Genomic DNA, 23530 nt, shown 5'->3' with positions numbered 1-23530 from the left:
GACTGCAAAACGATTCTTTTTGAGATGGCTCGTACACGCTCCGGCCATTTCTGTTACCTGCGTCATTATCTGGATCAGCCACATGCAACTGTTCTGGTACCCCGAGCATGGAGTCGAGCCTTTCAGCACAATCCGAGTCAAACTCAGCGCCACCGTTATCAGCAACCTGCTTCAACTGGCTTCGAAGATACACGAGATCATGATTGTGGCGTCACTTGCCTCCATATCCGTGGCGATGTTCAAACGAAGGCTTGTGGGCAAGGGTGTCCGTCTTGGTTTCCTTACCGGCGGATATCGTGTCGGCGATTTGGAGTATCTTCTTAGCGGGGCGTTCTGGAAGCAAGGCAAGGACGTCAGGTTGAACATTTGGGAGGTCGGATTGGTGGGGTATCTCGTGTTCGCCACGATCATGTCCACCGTCGTCGGACCGGCCTCTGCGATTCTTCTTGTCCCGAGTCTGGGTTGGTTCGACCTAGATGGTGCTTTTCAGAACGTCAAGATGCCTCTCAGTTACGGTGCGCTACCTGAGGATGCGTGGCCCCGAAATCTTAACGGCTCATCACTTGATTCGACTCCAGAATGCAACACGACCGAAGCACTCTACACTTACTGGTGCCCCGTCGGCGGCTTCTCGGACATCTGGAATTGGGCGGAGGGCTTTCGATACGCCGGACTCACCAACAACCTCACTTTTCAGCATCCTTCCACCGAGCTTCGCCGACGTCTGTCACTCTCAGAGTATCCAGCCGACCGAAATGGGTCAGTACTAATGTTTACGACCCCGTCAAGCTCCATCATGACAACAATTGGTCTCTTTGCGAACTACATCGCCCGGAAACCTGTCCCAATTGGCACCGTCACAGATGCAACGAGATATCAACTTACGACAACGACGCCCTTACAGCAACCGTTCGTCCACGGCAAATGCGTGCTGTACGATCGCGACCAACTTCTCCAGGAAAACGGTCTTCCGTACTTTCCGGTTTCAGCTCTAAACTGCTACGGTGATGCGGGCTGTCTCCGAGTCCAGAAAGATAAACCGACTTTCAAGTCCAGGACATGGAACGACACAAGCACTCATCCAAGAATGACCTATAACCTCCACTACTACGACAAGAAGTCTCCCGGGGGAGCGATGCTCTGGGCTGGCACGATTCCGTACGTCGGCGACAGCACGAACACCAATCAAAAGCTTTGGGTATACACTTGCAGCTTCATGTCTCGCTGGGTCCCGGCGTCTTTCACCATTGACTCCGGTGATTCAAGTATGCTTCTGTCAAATTTCAGCTCACTGGAGGACATGAGCCAGGCCTTCGAGGATTCGACGCCCCAGCCAGATCGAGTGGTGCAGCCTGATCCCAGCTGGGTAAGGTTGATCGACCCAAGCTTCAACATGACCAGAATGATGCCAGGGACGCCTGAAAACGTGGCCGAGGTCTCGGAAACGTCACCGATCAAGTTAATTCTCAACCAGTTCCTGGACAGTCGCAGCAACAACGGGACAAAGGTCACGTATATAGACACGGTCGATGGTGATCAGAAAAGCACCGAGATATTCCTTACAAAGGTGTTCGGGGTGCTGCTGACCGATAGTCTGGCCCGGACGTCCTCGCACGAGAAGGCCGCATTGATCCTGGATGAGAGTCCAACCTCGATGAAATGGATCGACCTCAAGGAACAAAGCGGGTATCGATCTGGTATTCACACGGTCGAGGCCACCAACAACCAGACATTCCCATCGGTTTCATATCTGAACGACGACAAGGACCGTACGCCTCTCGACATGTCCGTCGAAGATGCCACGCAACAGTTCCGCAACATGGTACAAATTGATTTCGACACCCAGCGCTACGGGTACGGATCCGGCCAGTTCACAAAGACCCTGCAATTTGCCCTTATCATGATGTACATCTATCTTGGCATCGTGGGTATCTACGGCTTTACCATTTTCTCATCACACGCTGCTGAGCTATTTGGTCAGTTGCTGGGCCGCCGCAGGTTTCATTTAAGGAGTGTCGTGGCCTGGGGAGATCTGGCCGACCTGATGTTGCTGGCTTTGAGGTCGAACCCGCCCAACGACCCAGAATTAGACCACGTTGGCGCGGGCGTGAGAAAGACTCAAGGTGTATGGAACAAGGTTGTCAAGGTCCGCATAGACGAGGACAACAAAGTGCAGCTCGTATTACATGAACAAAGGGGCGTGGGGCCGCCGAAGAGAAATGTTTTGTATTCCTAGGGACTGAAACAGAAGTTCTGGATCGCAGATGCCGTACATAAAAGCTTCCAGTTAGCTGAAATGCTAAACATTCCAAGACTAGGCCTGGCCGTCAATTCTTCTGAGCCGAGTCGACTGATCACATCTAGTGAATTGAGCAAATGATATATACTAAAATGGCCAGGATCGACAGCTGAGATGGTCAATGAGTGCTCGATCTTGACTTTCTTTCAACGTCTCACGTCCAATTCCTGCAGGCCGGTCACCGATATTCGGACTCGGTCAGTCTCGAAAAGACCTTAACGGAACGAGTAACTTCATACTCACCTCGAGTCAAATATCCGCAGAGTACATACTTAAGCAACCAACAGGCTGGTCGAGTATGTTGAACATGATAGGTTTCTAGTAACGTATTCTGAACAGATTCTCAGTTTCTCGGCTAAAAGGTCTGGTTCATCACCCCCCCAAAGTCAGACGAAATGAGCATACCTCAATTTCCACTTCTGTGGCGCCGTAGGTATGTCTTCAGCGAATGCGATGACTGTCTCAATATTGCCGAGCAACAAGGCCTCGACCCAGCGGAGTATCAATGCATTCCCTGTATAAGTAACGCGTGGGATCGACTTTGTCTGATGCCGGGTTTCTTTGATCGCCAGAAAACGTACGTTGACGAAAGTCTAGACGTCGAAATGACCGACGCCCCGCCCCTCGAACAAGAGGATATTCGCCATCTCCTGTATCCGCATATCATGGCATGGTTGAACTCTGCATGTCCGTAAGTTGATCAGATAGCCGGCTCAACCCCACCTTTTCGGTCCTGGAACCGGGGTTGAGCTGAGATCCACGGCTTTGGACCCTCTTCTTCTGCTGGACGGACTGATTGCGGTCCAAGCCCTAATCAGTCAAGCTCCATATTTGCAACTTTCTGCGAACTCGTCAACAATCTGTTAGAACATTCTGACCATCTGGAAGGGTGGCCGAGTTGGTTATGGCGCCAGGTTAAGGTCAGCTTAACATCTGTTTCCTGGTGGGGCAACCCGCGCGAGTTCGAGTCTCGTCCCTTTCAAATTCATTTTTGCTTCCTGTTGTATGTAGTTGACGATGGGTTGGATTTGATCATGAGACCAACTCCATTTTTTCACCTAGATTACTGGGAAACGTAGAGAAGTACTAAACTTTGAGATAACTAAGCATATTTAGGATTTTAACAATCGGCGCCAAAGCAGACGCGTACATTCCTGGTCTTATAATTGTCTGACTGCAAGATAGTTTGAATTTGTTAGTTGTCATATGCAAAAGTTCGCTCACACCGGACTCGGTCAAAGTTAGAGTTGTCGGTGAGCCGCATATTCCCGCAGTGTTAGTCCATGTACATACGTCAGGTGTCCGGGCGTGGCAGTGCATCCTATCGGATCGCGTTAGTGCTGTGACACTTGGTCGAGTCAGGGGGATGAACGGGCGCTGTCATTGTCAAATAAACCCCTCACCGGGAGGCAGCCCGAGCTTGTGATGTTTGCGACATTTACATCTCCCCAGTATCGACTTTTTCAACATGTCCAATACGAACGATTGTTTCCCCATCTGAAGCGCCGCGAGCTAGTGAGGGCGTGCATCGGTCTGGGTTGGTGGAAGTGCTGCAGAAGGTTGCCCCCCCGAAACACCGAAAGCGCCATCAATAATACTCCGAAAATCATCAGCATTCCGATCCCGAAGCTTGACGTCAGATGGAACAAGCCGAAGGTCCCCGGACCCCGGATCTCATCGACTGGTCTCGACCATTATCACCATGGGGTGATGGAGATGCAGAGGCGCCTGGCGCCAGCGGCATCGACCCTGATTTAGAAGCAGAGAGGCATATTTCTGCGAGTGCTACAGGTAGCATTAGTACGGAAATACCGCCTTCTGTGTACTTCACGATTCATCGGTGAGGCTTTCTCGGCATTGTCCTGTATCGCACACCTTACTGATCTCATGTCTCGAAGAATCCGACGTCTCATTCTCGCAAGTATAGGTGAGATCACCTCGTTCACCCTGGACCTTTGAGTCGCCGCTGACTGTCAACATAGATGACCCGTACACGTTGGATCAACTCCGAGAGCCACGGATGAACTCACTCGTAGTGCGTCCACTGGTTGACCGCTTGTATGATCCCGATGACCCGACAATAGGTATGCCTCCGGTTCCTGATGTCGCTCACAACATGCAAGCTGACGCGCAAGAAGTTTACTGTCTGCTTGCAAATCGCATCCAGTTTCTGAGACAACACACAAGCACTGCTCACCAGACTGTGAACGTCTCTCGCGCAGCCCTTTGTGAGCTTGTTGCCAGTCGTGTGTTGCGTCGATACCATGAAGATCACCCGGGCCAGATTGGCCTTCTGATTCTGGCCCACATCCTGGTTGAGGGCTTCGATCCCTTTCAGGGTGCTCCCGAAGAGGTGGAAAGCGAATGCCGCCAGCTCCAGTGGCCGATTCAACGACGTGATGGTCATGAGAGAAAGCTTACGGCGCTCGAACTGGCGATTATTTCAGAAAGCAAAGTCTTCCTCAGCTCTTCGGCATGTCAACGGCTAGTCGATGCCGTTTACCAAGGTGTCGTAACGTATACGCCTCTCTCTTTCGTCGACATCTTACCGGATCATTACGAGTTCATTTCCGTGTCACTCTACGAGCCACATCGGGCACCGATACTCGACGAAAGGCGGATGATCGTTCCCTGGATCAGACGAGTGACGGAGTTTTGTCAGTTTCTCACCCTTGTGGCCTTATACATGATGACAATGGTGAACCGGAGCAGCCCAAGTCTGAGCGCATGGGAATGTTTCTTCGCCGTCTACACTGCTGGATGGACTCTTAATGAGTTTGCCGCAATCATCGAACATGGATGGGCGGTTCACTCACAGACTCTTTGGTCGTTTCTCGACATTACGTTCTGCTTCATCTTCAGCTGCTACGTCTTCGCCCGAATCTACGATGTTCTTGGGTACGGAGGGGTCATTGCGGATGGATACGGCGTACATATCCTGTGTGTCGCAGCTCCGGTACTGCTCACCAGGGTGGCCTTCACTATCATGCCTGACAATATCGTATTTATAGCGATGCATGCCATGATGAAGGACTTCACCCTCCTCACATTCATCGCGATCTGGTGTTTCGCAGGCTTCCTCCTTGCACTGCAATGGCTTATAGGTAGCAACGCTGCAACCTCAGGAGCCGGCGACAAGACACCTCTGACATGGTTCGAGACCTGCAAATGGCTGATCTGGACTTGGTTCGGACTCGACGGAACTGGCATCGATCGATCGTCTGATTTCCACCCAATTCTTGGCCCTGCTCTGATGATTGCCTTTGCATTTCTGGGCAACATACTCTTCTTGACTCTGCTGGTTGCACTGTTGAGTAACACATTCTCCAAGATTATCGCAGATGCACCGGCCGAGATTCAATTTCGACGCGCAGTCATCACTTTCGCAGGGGTGAAAAGCGACTCGATTTTCGCATACCCGCCGCCATTCAACCTATTAGCACTCGCAGTTCTGCTACCACTCAAATCTGCCTTGTCTTCTCGATCTTTCCACAGCCTCAACGTCACACTCATTCGCGCCCTCAATGCACCGGCATTGCTCCTCATCAGCGCACTAGAACGGCAGAGAATCGCTCACCCCCGACGAGCGCGCTCACAATCGGTCTTACATTGGAACTTTAGCGGCTTCAACCCTCACGGCGATATTCAAGCGGTCTTCAAAGCTGAACCTCCGCCGGCAGTCGAACGTGAGCTAGAGGATATGGACAACTTGAGCGACGTTGGTTTCGCTGAGAGCGAGCTGGGATCAAGAGTGGGATCATGGGACGTCAGCAGACGGCCGCGATCAAGACGCCGTCCGTACAGACGGAGGGGGCCGGGAAGAATGGGGTCGCCCATCAGTATCGTGTTTCCCTTGCCCAGTGTACAACGAGTTGGCACAAACGACTTTGAGCCAATGTCGGGTTCACCTGCTCGCCGTAGTCAGATGTAGCTCACCAAGTCTAAGTGAAACAGACCTCGAGATGAGAAGAACGAATTCTCATTGTCATCAAATAAGCTTTTGCGTGAATATTGTCAGTCTAAGTGATCGATTTCAGCGCCGTCGTTGCCTCCTCTAGGGCGACTCATGCTGAAGTTGATTTGTCAACGGAAGCGAAGTTCGCCGGCACAACCGAAACCCAGTCCAAATGGCGGCTCGACAACTCATTTCCATCACTTCTCTTTGCTTGAGATTAGTAACCCGTATGCGAGCTTTCACTGATTACTTTTCCGGATTTTCTTTTCACTATTTCACGAGTTGAGAACACAGCCTCCCGGAGGGTTAGTGTCCTATCTGTGGATTCACAGAGGTCTGAGCAACTCTGTTTGGAAACGTAGATCCTGGTTTATCGATATTGAGGGGGAGTTTCAGGAAGCTCCACAGGTTCCCGAACAGTCCGCCAAGAACTCAACTCAGTCCTCAATCAGGGGCAATGAGATGATCGATATAAACCAATCAATTTGCCTTTCGTGAAACCATCTGATCGCACCTCTCTCATAAATGATTCGGGGTCCGGCCACGCTTTCCGCGGGTGGGCAACGGGCGGCCTTTCTCATATTTTCCGAACACGTCTCAACTTCTATGTGGCCAGCCGAGGTGCAAGTTGAAGCGGTGTTGTTTCTTTTACGGCGTCGTGCATTGGTATGAGGTCGCCAAAAGAAAGAGCTGTAGCTTGCCATCCTGTGACCATTCAAGAAGCGATAACGTGGCGTTTCTTGATAGAATCCGTATTGGTGGCATATGCAGTTCGCGCAACCGAGGATCATCTCCACCAATGGTCGGAGTTCTAGAATTCAGCCGCCGTTGCGAAGCTTGACTCGCGATGCTTTCTCAGGTTTAGACTCGTTTACTCAGGCCAAGAGCCGCATGGTGGCACCTGTACAACCCGGACGATTCACGAGCGAGAAAAATGAATGGAAAAGACGCTTGTGTTTGCCATTATGGACAGAGACCATCATCGTCATTGGCGGAATGTGCTGTCCACCGCTCCGTCTTCAAAGACTTCGGTCCCCATGTACTCCGCATTTGAAGCCCTGTCCCTGCTCCCAAGTGCCGTAGCCCCAGCTCTGTAATTGAATACTACCCTATTGACAACATTCAGATGAACTCAACTGGATCCGATGCAAGGACATGCCCTCGTGAGCATCTCGCGGAGTGAAAAGTGCAGGACCGGATCGGCGGGATGGATTGACGCAGATTTGAAGCGTGGGCAATAAATACCCGGCCATTGGGGACCTGACTCCGTCTGATGTTGCGGTACCGAATCCAACCTCTCACTTTTACACTCGTTCAAAATGGTTGCGCTGCTACGTTGTCTGGCCTTAGCGTCTTTGGCCGCTGCTGTCCCTCTGGAAGTGGGTGTTAGTGTCGATGAGGCAGATGCTCGCAAATGTGGCGGCAAATTCGCAGAGACTCGCCCTCCCAGACACTCTCTGGTCGTTGATGGTTCTGGCAAAGAGCCCGATAGCTTTCCCACCATCAACAAGGCCATCGCGGCCTTGAAGAATACTACAGAAGAGCAAACCGTGTTCGTGTTCCCTGGCACGTACACCGAGCAGGTCTACATCCCCAACCATGCGGGCCCAATCACTATTCAGGGTTACACATGCGATACTCGCTCATACAAAGCCAACCAGGCCACTTTGACGGGCAACCTGTCTCGTCAAGTGGCCAACCTGACCAGCAACGACCAAACGGCCACCCTACGCATCTGGTCAGACAACATGAAGATCTACAACCTCAACATCGCCAACACCTTTGGACAAGCTGACAAAAACGGCCAAGCTCTCGCCGTCAGCGCGCAGAAGACGAACTTGGGCTTCTACGGCTGCAAGTTTACCGGATACCAAGACACCATCTACGCCAACGAAGGACGTCAAATCTACGCCAAATCCTACATCAACGGCGCGGTTGACTTCGTCTTCGGCCTCAGGGCCTCCGCGTGGTTTGAGACATGCGACATCGAGACGATAGGCACTGGTTACATCACCGCCAACGGCCGCGAGGCCGCCAACAACACCTCGTTCTACGTCTTCAACAATGCCAAGGTCAACGGTACCAGCGGCAAGGCATCCACCTTCTTGGGTCGCCCGTGGAGACAGTTCTCGAGAGTCGTCTTCCAGAACAGTGAGCTCGGCGATGTTGTGAAGCCGGCGGGTTGGTCGATCTGGGACAAGACGCAGAGCACCGATAATGTTTTCTACAAGGAGTTCAACAACAAGGGACCTGGAGCTGCCGGTCCAAGAGCCAACTTCAGCTCTGCGCTTGACAAACCTATCAGCCCGGTGACTGTATTGGGCAAGGGATTTGAGAAGGAGTGGTGGGTTGATCCGAGCTACTTGTAATTTCTCAGTTGAGACGAAAACGGAAAACATTGAACAAAAAACGTTAAGAGATGTATGTTGACCTCGTCAAGATGGTGAATATTGTTTGCTCAACGACCTGACGTCATACTACGGCTGATCTGCTTGAATGCTACACTGCGTTGCAATTTACCGACCTCATGGTTCCGGTTGAGATGTTGCCATTGCCAAAAACTCCACTTGTGATCCGGCTCGGTTCGGCCCCGCGCTTTCGGGTCGGCTGAGTGAGTCTACTCCTCATTTCAAGGTCAAAGAAACATTCTGTTTCTGATTATAATAAATGAGATATAAGTCCCGAAGTCAAAAGCTGGGTTCAATGTATGGTCTGGGTCATCCCGTGGCATGAAACACGAAACAGTCCCTTCGTTCACGGTTGCAGAGGCGGCGGCAACATGCGCATAGGTTTCTATTTTCCTTTGGCTTTCATGCCATTGGGAATCGTCTGCACCTCCTTCAACACATCGTACAACAACCCGATTCTACCAGGATGGCATTCGGATCCCAGCTGCGCTTTCGTTCCGGAGTGGAACAACACGCTTTTCTGCACAACCTCTACCTTCATGGCATTTCCTGCCAACCCCATATACGCCAGCAAGGACTTCGTCAACTGGCGGTTGGCCAGCAATGCTGTCAATAGGGTCTCTCAGTTCCCCATCATCCGAAGCGGAACTCAGGGCAACGGCGGAGGCATGTTCGCGAACACACTGCGCTATCACAATGGCACATTTTACCTCATCTCAACCTGGGCGAGTGAGGAACTGGGAGGGCCGAGGTTCGTCATGTTCACATCCAGAGATCCGTTCGACGACCTTGCCTGGTCAGATGCCATTTGGCCGCGGACGCCTGGGTACACCATTGACCCTGACATTTTCTTCGACGATGATGGCTCTGTGGTTGTCGCCTCGGCCGGCGCTCCAATCATCGCGGCCTATCTCGATCTTTCGACCGGAAATACGAGTGAACCATGGGAACTATGGGGAGGAACTGGAGGTGCAAGCGCCGAGGGCCCGCACTTGTACAAGAAAGATGGGTATTATTACCTCCTCATTGCTGAAGGCGGGACGCAACTCAACCACTCCGCGACCATCGCCCGATCCATGAGTCTTCGAGGTCCCTGGGAAGCAGCACCTGCGAACCCATTGGTGTCGAACAAGAACACCGACGAGTACTTCCAAACCGTTGGCCACGCAGATCTGTTCCAAGACTCAGAAGGAAACTGGTGGGGTGTTGCGTTGTCGACTCGTGGGGGACCACAGTTGTATAAAGACTTGATCTACCCAATGGGCAGAGAAACTGTCTTATTCCCAGTCTCTTGGCCTGAAGGGTCATGGCCTATCGCTGACCAGGTCAAGGGTCAGATGAGCGGCCCGCTCCCAGAGAAGTCCTCGATTTTTCGGGGTCTAGGGCCCTCCGTAGGCGAAGCGGACATCGTGGACTTTGAGCCAGGGTCCGCGCTACCTTCGCACTGGGTCCACTGGAGAGCCCCTTTCGATGCGAACGATTTCGCGGTCTCACCGAAGGGTTTCGAGAACACACTTCGACTCACGGCTTCTCGAGCGAATCTCACCACCGATGCCAAGTTCAACGCCTCAACCGAAGGCGTGACAGCCGTATTCCGACGGCAAGAGCATACAATCTTCAACTTCACAGCTGACATTCATCTCGGTTTCGGCAAGTCAGCCGAAGACGAGGTCGGCGTGTCCAACTTCGGCACGCCGAATCAGCATGTTGACGTTGGAGTGGTATACCTGGAAGCCGCGTCTGACAGTGGGCATGAGCTTAAGCCTTACTTTCGCCTTCGGGCTTACTCAGTAAACAACTCTTCGGTTCCGAATCCAAATTTGATGCCGGTTCCTTCAGAGTGGTTGGTTACAGAGGGTTGCGTAACTGCTGCGAACTGTGCAGCTGCGGTTGTTCGACTCCGAATTACTCCTATCAACGAGAGCCAATATCAAGTTTTCGCTTCTTCGGTCAGCCATGGTACTACGGAAATCAGTATCGGGACGTATAGCACGGCACTTCTCTCTGGGGACGGCGCCGGTGTTGGCGGAGTTCTTGGTGTATATGCAACTACGAACGGTGCCGGTGATCAGTTCTATGGCCATGTGAGTCGATGGCGATATATACCTATTGGCCAGAAGATTGACAGTAATACTATCATCCCATTGACATCGTAATCATTAACTTTATTGTATGAAAGATAAAAGAGCTACGCAGGGTGGACGCTGAATATACTCTATGAAATTGTCAAATCTGTAACTTCTGCTCTCGGTACAGTGATCTGCCGGGAAATTCATGGCAGCTAAGAAAAGAACAAAACTCATTTTATTTACATTGGATGCCAGACAAGGCTCCCAACGACTAGTTCATCAATGCCTATCATAATTCTATATCAGTGTACCTCATGTTGTTTCATCGTCGAGGAAGCGGGCAGAGTGCGAAATACAAGGTCAAGAAATAACAGGAGCATAGTCCCTGAATTGCCGAAATCTTAAACTGAAACGAAGTTGTAGATCTGTTATCATTCAAGTATTCACATGGAGATTTCATCGTTGAAATGATTGTAACAGTCGTCGGTGCTCTCTCAAGTTTCTCGGGGAGGGGTAAACGCCGAACCCCGGAAATGGTTGTGGCATTGATGCCGGTCCCCTTGCGCAGCCCCCCACCACGGAACAAGACATGTTTAAATATATAGAAGAGCCCCGAGATCTCTCTTCATTTCAGCGCGAGGACTTTTCGTCAACATCGCCAGTTTTCTCCCTTTTCGCGAAAGTTTCAGCTGTGATATTCCGAAGCCATGGCGGAAACAATAGAGTGGTTCGGTTTGTGATATTTCCCAGCCCGGACCTTCATCTTGTATATACTGACTATGTATCAGGCGCCACAACGTTCCGTTTACGAGCCAATGGGCTGGTAATCTTCCTTGATACGTGGCTCGACAAGCCCTCTATCCTACCAAAGTATCTGGACATTGATGAAGTTACGGAAGCAGACTACATCTTCATTTCGCATGCTCACTTCGACCAGTATGTCTGCAAGCTTTCCCGCTCATAACATGCCTTGTAAGACGTGTCTAATCAAATCTCGATAGCCTACCTGGTGCCGATCGGATCGCAAAGAAGACGGGCGCCATGGTGATTGCCAACGGCGAAGCCATCAACCTTCTGCGATCTGCAGGTGTTCATGAATCCCAGCTGCTCCCCGTGGCCGGTGGAGAAAGAATCCCGCTGTTCACTAAGGCCGACCGTGATGCTGCAACGGCTGGTGAGATTCCTCTCACCAACGGACCTCCCGGGGCACCGCCCAGACCACATCATTCTCGCGCCGTCATCTCCGCTCATGTATGGCCGTCTTTACATGCAATGATGCCGGGAAGTGGACACCACGACATCCCTGATGAGATCGACACTGGGACCGAATACACTGGAGAAGCGACGCCGTACGCCTGTACACTTGATGTCACGATGGGCATGAAGTACGGGCTTCTAAGACTGAAGGATATCGTGCCACCGGAGCACATGGATAAGGGGATGGTCTCATTTGCCGAATACATAGCCGATCGAGAGCGCCACGTATTCTCCCACTACGATGGCGGCCAGCTTGCTTTCAACTTCCTCATCGGTCCCGGGAAGACCCTCTTCTGGAACGGTCATCTGGGTGGTTACGAGGGGCTGATGAAGACAATTGAGCCGGCCCCTGACGTCGCCATACTTGCCATTGCAGGAAGAGCAAATCTCAACGGTCGACCTTACAACGGATCCGCAGCTTCGTTTGCGGTGGAGGAAATTAAGTGGCTGTCGCAACCGAAAAAGGTCATCTGGTGTCTCCACGACGAAGGGTACGTCTCCATGATTGGGATCAGAAAAGTGTTGATGTCACTGACCGGCTGGTGTTCAGCGCGATTAAGCCCTTCAGAGTAAACACCGCCGCTGCCACTGCCATGGTCCATGCAGAAACCTCGACAAAGGTGGATGACCTGTCCTTCGCGACTCCGGCACGACTATTCTAAGTCTTTAGACAAGGCGGTGGATATTGAGAACGTGTAGTCTGGTTAGTTTCGACAGGGGTTTCGACGAATGAAAGGTGGTTTTAGTCGAGTACGGAGAGGCTGTAAATACGAAAAATCAAGAAGAAACTTCAAGATTGGGCGCTTTACACGGCATCGGTCCGAATGATTCAGGTCATCGAAGTTCATTGAATCTTGCTGACAGTAGCTAAGGTCCACAAGAGATGCTTCGCGGCCCACCATCGTTCAACCATACGGATGGAATTGACCATTCACCGGCCTCCAATGCTTGCCGGGATGATGAATTTGGAAATCTCGGGCATCTCAGAGTAACCGACGGGTATCTAAAAATGACCGAAAGCCTCGAACCGTAGTAGTAGAGGGGCACGGTGGGGTATCATCCCGCGGTGGAGGCGGGGGGGCTTGCGGGGAGATGGGGGTTCATGGAACTCGGTCTCGCATCTGCGTCTTGCTCAGCTGTTCGTCTTATGCCGACTGTGAGTGCCGAAACCTTTGGATGACACGGAATCCTCTGAAGTCCGTTGTCGCCGACGGTGATGGTGATGAAGATGACCGAGCACTGTCTTCTATGAACAGATTTAAAATCCATCTCGTCACTCATAGCTATCGATATTGTTCTACAATGAAATTCATCGCAAAACTGACAATCACGCAATGGCTGCGCCTTTCAAAGTCATCATCGCGGGCGGAGGTCTTTCCGGTTGCTTGCTCGCCAATGGCTTGATGAACAACGGTGTCGACGTGGCAGTCTACGAGAGAGACTCGGCAGATGTCAAGAGAGAAGGATTCCAGATTCGACTGGGCGAAAGCGCGATGACTGGATTCCGAGCTTGTCTGAAGCCCTCCGAGATCGCAACCATACAATCGAAGTTCAGCCAGATGTCCACGACAGGACTTACAGCCCCGGCGATATGCAACACTAAGTTCCAGACCGTTCTCGACCTTGGACAGCTACCTTCCTACAGCGCTTCATGGGGAATCAATCGAGTTGTTCTTCGTGACATACTCGTCAACCCTCTGATCGAAAGAGGCTGCATCCACTTCGGCAAAGCATTTGAAGGTTATGAGATTGTTCGTCGGAGCGATGGCCAGGAAAGTGTCAAAGTCCACTTCGCAGACGGAACTACGGAGTCATGCGATGTGTTGATCGGGGCGGATGGTAGCGGGTCAAGAGTACGAAATATCTTATCATGGCAGCACACCTTTGACAGTTCATTGTTAACTAATATGATCGAACAGATCAACAAGCAAGTGGGAGCTCGTAACCTGGTACCTGTCGATAGTCACGTCATGATCCTCACGAAAGGACCCCTTCCTTCGAACTGGACTGAGAAGCTACCTCCGCGATTGCTCAAGAGTCCGATACTCGTTTTTGCGGGAGGAATTTCCATGTACTATGCATGTGAGTGTCGGCATAACTCAGTTACAGAAACAGCAGCTCACGATGGTGTCTAGTATTCCTTCCTGCTGCTGATGAAGCACCCGACGGCTCGAAAGACGGACAAAGATTCAACACCAAAGAGGCATCTTTCTACTGGGGGTTCCTCATTCCCAAAGATCGTGTTCCGACAGACAAGAAGTTTTCGGAGATGAAGGACCCGCTTGGGGTATGCCTTGAGGTAACCAAAGACTGGGCACCAGAGTAGTAAGCACGGCGACTCCAGCATCTTAACGTTGTTCAAGGCCATGATTCATAATTAACAAACTCTTAGCCGTACGATGTTGGAGACAGGATCAGAGGACAAGAACAGAGATCAGGTTACCGCTACACAGATCCGAGCGAGCAATAGACTCTCGAAGAGCTGGAGGAAGAACGTCAAGAAAACCACTGGCGACGAGGGGCATCCGCGGGTGTGGCTCATTGGTGATGCGGTGCATGCAATGCAACCAAATAGGTCCGTTGAGAGAAACATCCATGTTAGGGGTTGCGCAACATACTAATCTGATCCAACAGAGGCATGGGGGGCAACCAGGCATTCCATGACTGCGCCGATGCACTGCCCCGACTTCTCGAGCTGAAGGAGAAAGCACAATCTGGGTCGAAACCTTCGACAGAAGACGTCAGTGTCGCATGCAACCGTTATGAAAGCGCCATGATCGATCGGGCTTTCCCATGGGTTAGTAAGAGTGGAGGTACAAGTGTTCCCGTAAGTCGGTCTTCAGCATGGAGTTCAGTTTCCCCGCTAATCTTTGTTTCTCAGACAATCAATCTCGATGGTATTCTCGGGACAATACTGTGGGCCGTTGGCACTTTCTTGGTTTCTGGTTACGTCTTCATGGCCCAGCTTCTGAAATCTGGAGTAAGAAGCTCATAGATGACAAGAATCACATGAACTCGGGGAGAGTGGGCAAGGATTCTATCTATTGCTCTGCATGTAGAGCCTCAGTTTATAGCGTATGGTGCGTCAATATCATTCAGCTTCCAATTATCTCACCTTTCATGCAAACGGTACTGCCCTTCTCTACCAATATCTCATACTTCCTGTCGCCATCAATTGCCGCTGTGCGAATAGTGTACTCATCTCCGGCATATAACGGCGACATAGCCCTGTAGCCAACCTGTCGAACTTCCCTTCCGTCATGTCCGTAAACATCTCGCCAGTAATCTAGCATGTTGATCAGGTTCAGCGGTCCGTGAACCACGACTTCTGGATGACGTTCGATGTCCTTCGTCCACGGTTCGTTATAGTGAATCATATGTCCGTTAAAAGTCAGAGCAGAAAACCGGAAGAGACCGACAGGTGACCATCGCAAATGCCGAATCACGGTGCCATCCGCGCTTTTCTCGTCCGTGATGCTCGAAGGTCCGAATGCCGGTTTTCTTTCGGCGCGAGGCGGGGCGGTCTTTGCAGCTAACGAGACGTTGACTTCCGGGCGGAATATCCATGATCTGAGATTCCATCAGTTCGGGAGCACATCCAGTTCAGTTGAAGACAACACACCTTTGATCCTTAACGACAAGCCCGTCCCGTCCCCAGAACTCCTTCTCGACATCAACGAGAACCATCTCGTCCCCGCTCTTGCTCTTCTTCGGCGTTGCTCCCACAAGTCTCGTGCGCTCCTCGACTTCCTCGCCAACCTTCAGCGATGTACCCTCGATGAACTGCATCTTGCCGCCGGCCCACATCCTCCGTGTGAACGGGGCTGGCGCGTTGAATGTCTTGTCGGTGCCATCCATTCCCAGTTCACTTTCAACACCCACTGGCGTGAAATACACCAGGTGGTAACCCGGCGGAAGTGGTGTGCCTTGGGCAGGGGGTTTATCGGAAACGTCGACTCCGGGATGGAGGTGTTTGCGATTGAGCGTTAAGCTGAGGCGCTGCAGTTGATTTGAGTCGAAGAGCTGCTTGCGCGTGACATCTTTGCCGGCGAATGTCTCGAGTAGTTTGGATGCAGCATCAGCCGCGTTGGTGGTGAGACATCGTGCCTGGCCTCGAGCCGCATTGCGCAGTACTGATGGGCGTATTTGGTGAGCTAAGATGGCCATGATCACGGGAGATAGATGGCTTGATTTCTTGTGTCAAGACGCGAGTTGTAGCTTGGGATTCAGAAGTCCGCGAATCCCATTGGATTCTTCATGGATACTATGAAGGCCTGCGGAGATAAAGCCGAGTGCTGCATCTCATTCGCGGTCCATCTTCAGACTCGGCGAATGACGCTCGGCATGTTGACGCCGATAGACCATGCCACTTGGGGTATGGGTCGAGCACTGTGTGACGATCCCATGGCCTGTGGGGTAAGCAGGCTACTCGGCTATATGCTTTCGGCTTCTTGTTGCCGATGACATGTGGGATGAAGTAACCGAGCCCTTCGGCTCGAGAAGCCGAAGCCGGCGACTATGATGCAATGGTTTTCGGAATGCCCCATGAGAAAGGGGCATAATAAGCCGACTTGTGGACGAGTGCCCTACTGCTGGCTCATTGCACTGACCGTTGACGTAGTTTCATAGACACCGTTGAAGGAAGTTGAGTCCTTCAACTTGCATCGGGCCGTTGGCGTAGAGTTGAGGATCTAAGAACAAGCCGAGATCTCCAAGAGCATCTTCGCCCTCCCAATTCGTGCGCATCAGGTTGAAATATTGATCCTCGATGACACTGGTCCGGCTTTGGTCCGCGGAATCGTTAGCTAGACTTTGAGAAGTACCTCTCGTCGGATCAAGTGGGCTGATGCCCGATGCATGTGGTGATGTTTGATCCCCGTTCAATGGCGCGGATTCCGTGTTGTCGTTATTTAGTCTCTTCGCGATAGACTCATCGAGGTACTGGAGAAAGAGATCGAGGACGTTGTTGTTGATGCGCCAGTATTTCTGGATCTCTTTCAGCCCTAGCAAGCACATTTGAGCCCGGTGCTCGGCAAGTCTGCGTCCAATTCCATCGGCGGATCTGATGTCTATCGCGTGAATGCATAGCGCCGCAAATAAACTGGTGAGCCTAAAGAATCAATATATTTCATGATGCAAGTTCGCCGAATGAACTGACAAATGCATTTGGCCGTATTGCAAAGTCTTTTGCGCAAGCATGTCTTCTGTGATCCTACTAATGCGACAAGCTGCAGCAAGTGCTGCTTTCTTATCCTCTTCATCGCGATTCCGGAGCCAGCCGTTTCGATGAACGAGAATGCGCAAGTGGCTTGATAAGCTAGGTCAGTGATTTGATCGATCCAGAGACTCGATGAACTCACTTGTACGCAAGATGTATTAGATGAGTGAGGACCGATGGCTGGCCCTCCTCAGGCCCTCTGCGCATATCATCAGGCAGGCTTTGTTTCCACTGCTCAAGTTGCTGCTTCAAATCACGCACTTCAGCTGGTCCTGGAGGACCCCTACCCGGTGCAAAGTGCGTGTCCATGATTCTTCCAACTGTACGGATGGTTAATAACCATGCAAGGCACAGGCGGCTTCGATAACTTACGCAACTGGGCGATGTCTACCATCTTGATGACATAGTGGATGTGTTCGGCTTCTGTGGTACCAAAAGCAGTCTCTTGTTGCTCATCTGTATCGTGTTCCAAGTCTGCAGCGGTTAATGGTTCGATGTCACAGTCTTCATCGCGTATTCGGCAGGGTAGTCCAAGGGAGATTGCTGCCTGCCGTTCCCGCACCTTGTAAAGGTCAGTCAAGTTCTCGCAGAGAAAGGGAAACACGTACATAGATAGACCACCAAACTCTTCTTCTCATCTGGGCGAATTGAGAATCCCGAGTGGTGAACCGAGTTCTGTGAAAACTGTTAGCAGCATCGTGCAAGATTGTTACGTGATCCGAACGTACGATCGATGAAGTCCATGAGTTTGGGCCAGAGTCAGGACGCAACCAAGCCAGTACCTCACATCCCGCCAGTCTGTTGGACCGCCCCTCCAGAAACTGCACAGAAAGAGTGACTGGATGAGGGTAAACTCGTCCTTTTCCCAGTTGGAATGAAACAAGATCCTCGCTCGAGAATAAGTTACGCTCTTTGCTTCTGACCGGTCTTTGAATCCCATTGCGGTAATGGTCGCTTCATCGCAGTAAGTCGATCCGATAAACAGCATTGCCTGCAGCAGCAAGGGTGAGATGTCCATCATGACAAGTCGTCTCGCAATATCCGATCGGTTCAGAATCGGAAAGCACGGATGAAACCATGTGAAGTATGCGCGGAGAGCCGGCAGACAACTCTGCATGTCAGGGAACGTCAAGGCCCCTTCGTCTCTCAGGTATCGTTCTGTCGCGGAGCTGATGTGATCGGTATTAAATGGTGACGCGCCCAGACCTTGAGATTGCGGCGTCTGGGGAACTGGAAACGCCAAACGACCTTTCAAGCCGGCAGGTCCTGATGGGTTATCCAGACCTGGCTCAGCGGCCCCGGGTACAAGGGTGAGAAAGTTGGACTCCCCAAAGAACCGACTACTCCCTGTGCCGCTGGCTGAGTGTGACGACGCGGGCGTTTCGACATGAAATGGAGTCTGAGACGAGACCGAGTTGGAAAAGATTCGCGACGGCGAAGCGGTGCTCATGGAAGCAAGGGTTTCTGCCACGGCCGACGTGAGCGCCGACGGCGGAGCAGGTGTTGTGGGCTCTGGAGTCGCGGCCGCGGATGAAGCTGAGCCGACTTGTCTTTCTTTCTTGGATTTTCGAGGATATCTTCCATGGGTCAACATTGTCTCGGAATATACCATGGAAGAGGGACTCATTACTCACCGTCCTCTTCGTGAAGGAAGAATCTCGCATGCCGCGTTCGAGTTCTCACAGTTTGAGCATGGGAGGCGTTCTGTGACGTTGCAGCGGATGCGTCGAGAATTGCATTCTTTGCACGCCTGCTTCGCGCGCGGTCTCTTGAGTCCTTCCGGCGGCATGATGAGAAACTTTTTATCTGTTGCTATTCTGATTCGTTCCAGAACAATTTGATTACGATGCGCCGCTCATCATCATGATTCTTCAGATTCTATGCCTTCAATGTTAGACTGTGTTTCTGGGAATATGAGACCAGGATACGCGCTTCCAGGTTTAGTGCGAAACTCAGACTACAGTGTGGCTTAAATGGCACTGTTAACGCTAAGCTGGGGTTTTGAGGGAACTTCGGCTGTAGCATCCGACACTGATTGCACCTCATGAGCGTGATTGCAACAAGTGACTGAAAGCGCCCCGTGAGCATTGGGGTGAATTGTATACCTATGAACTGAACGAAAACGTGTCCCAGAAAGAGAGCTACAGCTGGGTTTCTACTGCCCATATCCGCAGGACTGTGGAAATTTGGAGCGACTGGGCTAGTCGAACAGTCACAGCGATTGACAGAAACCGACTCAAACTCTTAGGAATATCATTTGATGACTTGGTAGGCTAGAAACAGCGAAGTACGCGTGAATAAATTCAGTCGAAACTCAACTGTGCTAAGCGTCGAAGAAACTTATCACAACCGTCTAATTATCTTGGGCGTGTACCAACGTACTGGGTCGGAACCAGAAGCGATCCTGTCCCACCTCGTTTGATCGAACTCTTCAGTAATCCCTCGCTTCGCATGCTGTGCGGCAGCATCGGACCACACACGGGACACGCCCTCGTTTTCCTCGACCTCCCATGATGACCAGATCAAGATATTTGCCTTGCCGCCTATCGCAAGGTACTTAAAGATGAAACCTTCGTTATTCTGGGCACACGAAATCTGAAGCATTTGCAACATGGGCATGCTTAGTGCCGCCTCTCCTGCGGCCGTAAGCAAGCTGTCGACGTCAGGTTGTGCGAATGACCCCTTCAGACCAGTAGTTGTCAGTTCAAGAAACTTAAGCCGAGGCCAATACAGCTTCTGGTCCCCGTCGATTGAGGTTGAGTTCGGGTTTGAGTATCCTGCCATCCGAAAAAAGGATTCTGCGTCCATTCCGTGGAGCGCATAAAACACTTCCAGTTGGGGACTGGCTTTGATGCTTGCGAAGCAAAGACCCTCACGACCTGAACTGACATCGACCAATTTCGGCTCCTGCCACGGCTCTAGTAGGGCAACATGGGTCACCGAGGAAGGCAAATAATGAAGCAAAGCTGCGCCGCAATGACGACGCCCTCTTTGCATCGCCGCGTCATCGATGCCCGGAGTCCGACAAATGACATACTTCAGGCCACGCAGGCTATCAAGCAACTTCCTCATAGACCCCCGCGAGAATGACCTGACTGACACGCCGTAACCCCCAAAACGAAGCCGTCGAAAGATAGAAACTTGGGGCAGCGCTCCGACGTTGAGCTCAAGAGGAGTGCCCAATTCTCGTTTTTCGGCGCCGAGCTGCGAGAATGGCCTATCCCGGGGTCGAGCCGCGATGTACTGTCTGTGCAAAATCTGCCCATCGGGTGTCGAGTGCATGGTAGTACTAGGTGACGCTGCTTTTATTTCAAACTCGAGGTCATCGTTTGTCATCGAGTTTTCCCAAAAAGATAGGATTATAAACAATTTCCACATAGCTAGGGTGAAAATTCCATCGTTCGTTTGGATTGTTGCTTTGTCTTCAGCCTGGTCGCAGAACTCGCAAGAATATTCGGCCAAGTTGACTTCGAGACGCAGTTTCTTGAGGAGTTTTCTTCGATGGCCTTTGACCGTGCGATCCAGATCACAGAGGTCTTTCATGTTTTCGGAGCTTTGGACGGTCAACGAGTCAAAAGTCGTCTTCTCGAAGAACCGTTGCCATTCTGGACAGACTGAAGCCCAATCGGCTCTTTGATACTTTTCAATGTCATCTTGCGAATCGATGAAATCTAAGATCGTAAGGCGAATTTCGACTGGCAATGCCTCCCATTCGAGGGTGGCCTCGTGGTTGTCGTCATCCTCCATACTGCTGATAGTCATGCTGCCACAACGAACGACTGCTGCGTGTCAGCATCAAGAGCAGCCGATGGTTCGAAGAATGGTCTGCTTACCTGCTCAAAGTTTGGTGTTTCTGGCGTGCCCATGGGGAAGCATTGGCGTGCGAAGGAGGAGAAGCTTTTCGTGTCGATTGTGTGTACGGACACAGTTATGTACTGATAGTCGTGTGTGTTGCAGCTGCCAAACCCTCGATTATCAAGGTGCGTGTCACATCAGATCCGCAAAGTCTACCAACCCATCGTTGTTCTTTCGCCAAACTTATTTATGCTTGTGACCTAACGAGCCTTGCCTCTCAGGGTGGGATGAGGCGGACTAAAGACATAAAATGTATAACTAGTATGCATAGAAGTTCGTAGCCTCATCCTGTGTGGCCCTTATCTTCCGGTTCGTTCGAATCAATATAACCTTCATCAGCCATGCAGTTGCCACCACGCCCATTGAAAAGCCAATACTCGCAAGCATCGCCATCCGAAACAGCGGGCTATCGCTATCAGGCCAAAGGTAGGGCGTGTACACGAAAGAAAGGTTTCCCAGGGTATTAACCATGGCGATAGCGGCTGCCTTCTTCTCATCGGTCTGTCCAACCGTTGCGGTCGTCCATGCTACATTGATGTTGTTCACTCCATACGTTGCCCCGACGAACAGCACCATGGCGAAGTACCTTGCGCCGATGTTCATAGTGCTGGTTGCGACAGCGAAGCCGATGCTGGCGACAATCTTCGACATGGTGACGTGCCAAGTTCTTTCGTTAAAGTACCCTGAAGACCACGAAACAAGTACCGAGGTGACACCAGCGACCAGATAGGGTGGGCATGTGAGTACCAGTGTGATCGTCGTGCTGAAGCCGAGGGACTTCACGGCCGTGGGCATGTAATTCTTGAACCCGTTAGCCGATAAGTGAAGGTTTCCCATTAGTGCAAAAACCCAAGTTCGATAGTCTGTCGCTGCTTCCCAGAGTCCGGACCATGCACTGGTTGCCTGTCGCTTTTCTGTCGTGTCCCTCGCGACACGGTCATGAGCTAGCTGTCGTTGTTCGGGGGTCAACCATCGAGTTTGGAGAGGAGCGTTTGGAAGCATGAAGAAGGCAACAACTGCGACTCCCACTGCACATCGTGTTAGCGCTCATAATAACATGCCTTGGTCTGAGAGAGATCAAACAATCTGACGTACCAGTGACCACGCCTTGGATGAGAAATAACCACCTCCAGCCAGCAAGACCATGCTTGCCATCAAGACCAGCGAAAACACCCGCTGCGATCAATCCTGAGAAGGAGCTCGCAAGCAAGTTCCCGGTGTAAAACACGGCAAGTCTCGTCGCAGTTTCCTTCCGGGTGTAGAAGAGGCTAACCATGTAGCAAGCGCCGGAGTAGAAGGGGGCTTCCGTAATGCCCAGCACCAGTCTGAACACGTCCGTAGTTCACTGTTAGAATCGTATCTCGAACTTGTGCGCAAAGCTACCAAGCTGTATTGGGGTTGTGAGATCTTACCTGCAAGCAAGCATGCCGTGATAATCTTTGACCACACAGATCAGAGTAGAGACGATTGCCCATGCCATCATCCAACCGGACATGTACCAGGCCGGCTTGACACGAGTGACGAGCATGTTGGACGGGATCTGACCTGTGATATAGCTATAATATCATGAGCTTTATGAATGAATTTCTTTCTAGATTTTTCATACCCAACGAAAAAGATGCTGACACACGTATTGTACTGTGAGCCAACCATGTTGAGGTCCTTGTCGAGATTGTTGAGCTTCCCGTTGACGATCGCATTTCGGTCGAGGAAATTCTAACACTGATTAGGACATGTTCATGAGCTGATGGGAGACGAATGCTCACAAGAAAATACATCAGCCAAAGGATAGGCTGTTGTGGTTGACTGTTAGCAGAGCAGGTTCTATGTCGAGGGTCGGCAAGTGAAGGCCAAAATACCATGAGATACATATCCAGCTTCTTTACCAGTGCAATCTCCTTCGGGTCAACTTTGGCCACTGAGCCAAACTTGTCGGGCTGTTGTCCGGTATCTGTGGGCTTGGGGTCTTGCTGGTAGTCGACATGATCCACTACACAGGTCTCTTCATCTTTGACAGAGTCCAAGTGGAAGTGTTGTTGATTCACGGCCATACTTAGATCGCAGGAAGTTCGAAGATAACTGTCGGCTGAAGGTTGTAGCGAGAAATGAAGACTGAAATGGTTGACCTCAGAAGCTCGATACAAGTTGTAAGAATTCCCTGCTTTTATGTCGTGGAAGTGCTGATTGCCGAATGAACGCTTAAAGATGGAAACAACAGCATTTCCGACAAAAGCTATGAACGGATTTGCTCGAGTGAACCTCCTTCATTACATGAACCAATCACATATAACTCTATGGTCTTCTCGACAGTATGAGCCATGATGCAAGTAGGCAAATTTGCCTACTCAAAAAGACTGCCTGGGGTAGCAAAGACCTCGAAGTCCGGGGTGCATCTCTAGCATCTTGGCTTCCCCGTGGGGTATACGGGACCCATCGACGGCCCATGGCCATCAAATGCGTGATCGCGGG

The 23530-nt window shown here is 51.3% G+C and overlaps 6 protein-coding genes across 6 annotated transcripts; 4 read left to right on the top strand and 2 right to left on the bottom strand.

Annotated features, from left to right (window-relative positions):
• Positions 1-82: 82 nt before the first annotated feature.
• CkaCkLH20_11857 (uncharacterized protein) lies at positions 83-2236 on the top strand (the record flags this gene model as incomplete). Its single annotated transcript, XM_038894571.1, has 1 exon — positions 83-2236. The coding sequence occupies one exon, from the start codon at positions 83-85 to the stop codon at positions 2234-2236; it is 2154 nt and encodes a 717-aa protein (XP_038740216.1).
• Positions 2237-3939: 1703 nt separating this feature from the next.
• CkaCkLH20_11856 (nonselective cation channel) lies at positions 3940-8623 on the top strand (the record flags this gene model as incomplete). Its single annotated transcript, XM_038894570.1, has 5 exons — positions 3940-4139; positions 4198-4226; positions 4282-4383; positions 4438-5985; positions 7605-8623. 5 exons carry the CDS (start codon positions 3940-3942, stop codon positions 8621-8623), a joined length of 2898 nt encoding a protein of 965 aa, XP_038740215.1.
• Positions 8624-9201: 578 nt separating this feature from the next.
• Positions 9202-12650, top strand: CkaCkLH20_11855 (xylosidase arabinofuranosidase; the record flags this gene model as incomplete). The annotated part of the gene is made up of 5 exons (XM_038894569.1): positions 9202-9883; positions 9950-10408; positions 11520-11667; positions 11733-12479; positions 12539-12650. 5 exons carry the CDS (start codon positions 9202-9204, stop codon positions 12648-12650), a joined length of 2148 nt encoding a protein of 715 aa, XP_038740214.1.
• Positions 12651-13322: 672 nt separating this feature from the next.
• On the top strand, positions 13323-14983 carry CkaCkLH20_11854 (putative FAD dependent oxidoreductase; the record flags this gene model as incomplete). Its single annotated transcript, XM_038894568.1, has 6 exons — positions 13323-13841; positions 13908-14070; positions 14124-14313; positions 14381-14563; positions 14623-14815; positions 14870-14983. 6 exons carry the CDS (start codon positions 13323-13325, stop codon positions 14981-14983), a joined length of 1362 nt encoding a protein of 453 aa, XP_038740213.1.
• Positions 14984-15083: 100 nt separating this feature from the next.
• Positions 15084-16155, bottom strand: CkaCkLH20_11853 (uncharacterized protein; the record flags this gene model as incomplete). Its single annotated transcript, XM_038894567.1, has 2 exons — positions 15084-15558; positions 15611-16155. The coding sequence occupies 2 exons, from the start codon at positions 16153-16155 to the stop codon at positions 15084-15086; spliced, it is 1020 nt and encodes a 339-aa protein (XP_038740212.1).
• Positions 16156-16611: 456 nt separating this feature from the next.
• Positions 16612-23112, bottom strand: CkaCkLH20_11852 (major facilitator superfamily transporter; the record flags this gene model as incomplete). Its single annotated transcript, XM_038894566.1, has 11 exons — positions 16612-17098; positions 17147-17296; positions 17349-17526; positions 17579-17680; positions 17815-17881; positions 21392-22089; positions 22157-22386; positions 22474-22617; positions 22692-22777; positions 22828-22854; positions 22921-23112. 11 exons carry the CDS (start codon positions 23110-23112, stop codon positions 16612-16614), a joined length of 2361 nt encoding a protein of 786 aa, XP_038740211.1.
• Positions 23113-23530: the final 418 nt, after the last annotated feature.

Source organism: Colletotrichum karsti (assembly GCF_011947395.1).
Source record: "Colletotrichum karsti strain CkLH20 chromosome Unknown Scaffold51, whole genome shotgun sequence".
NCBI classification, from domain to species: Eukaryota; Fungi; Ascomycota; class Sordariomycetes; order Glomerellales; family Glomerellaceae; genus Colletotrichum; species Colletotrichum karsti.
The sequence above is the reverse complement of the archived record's forward strand: the minus strand, read 5'-3'. Positions and strand labels throughout refer to the sequence as shown.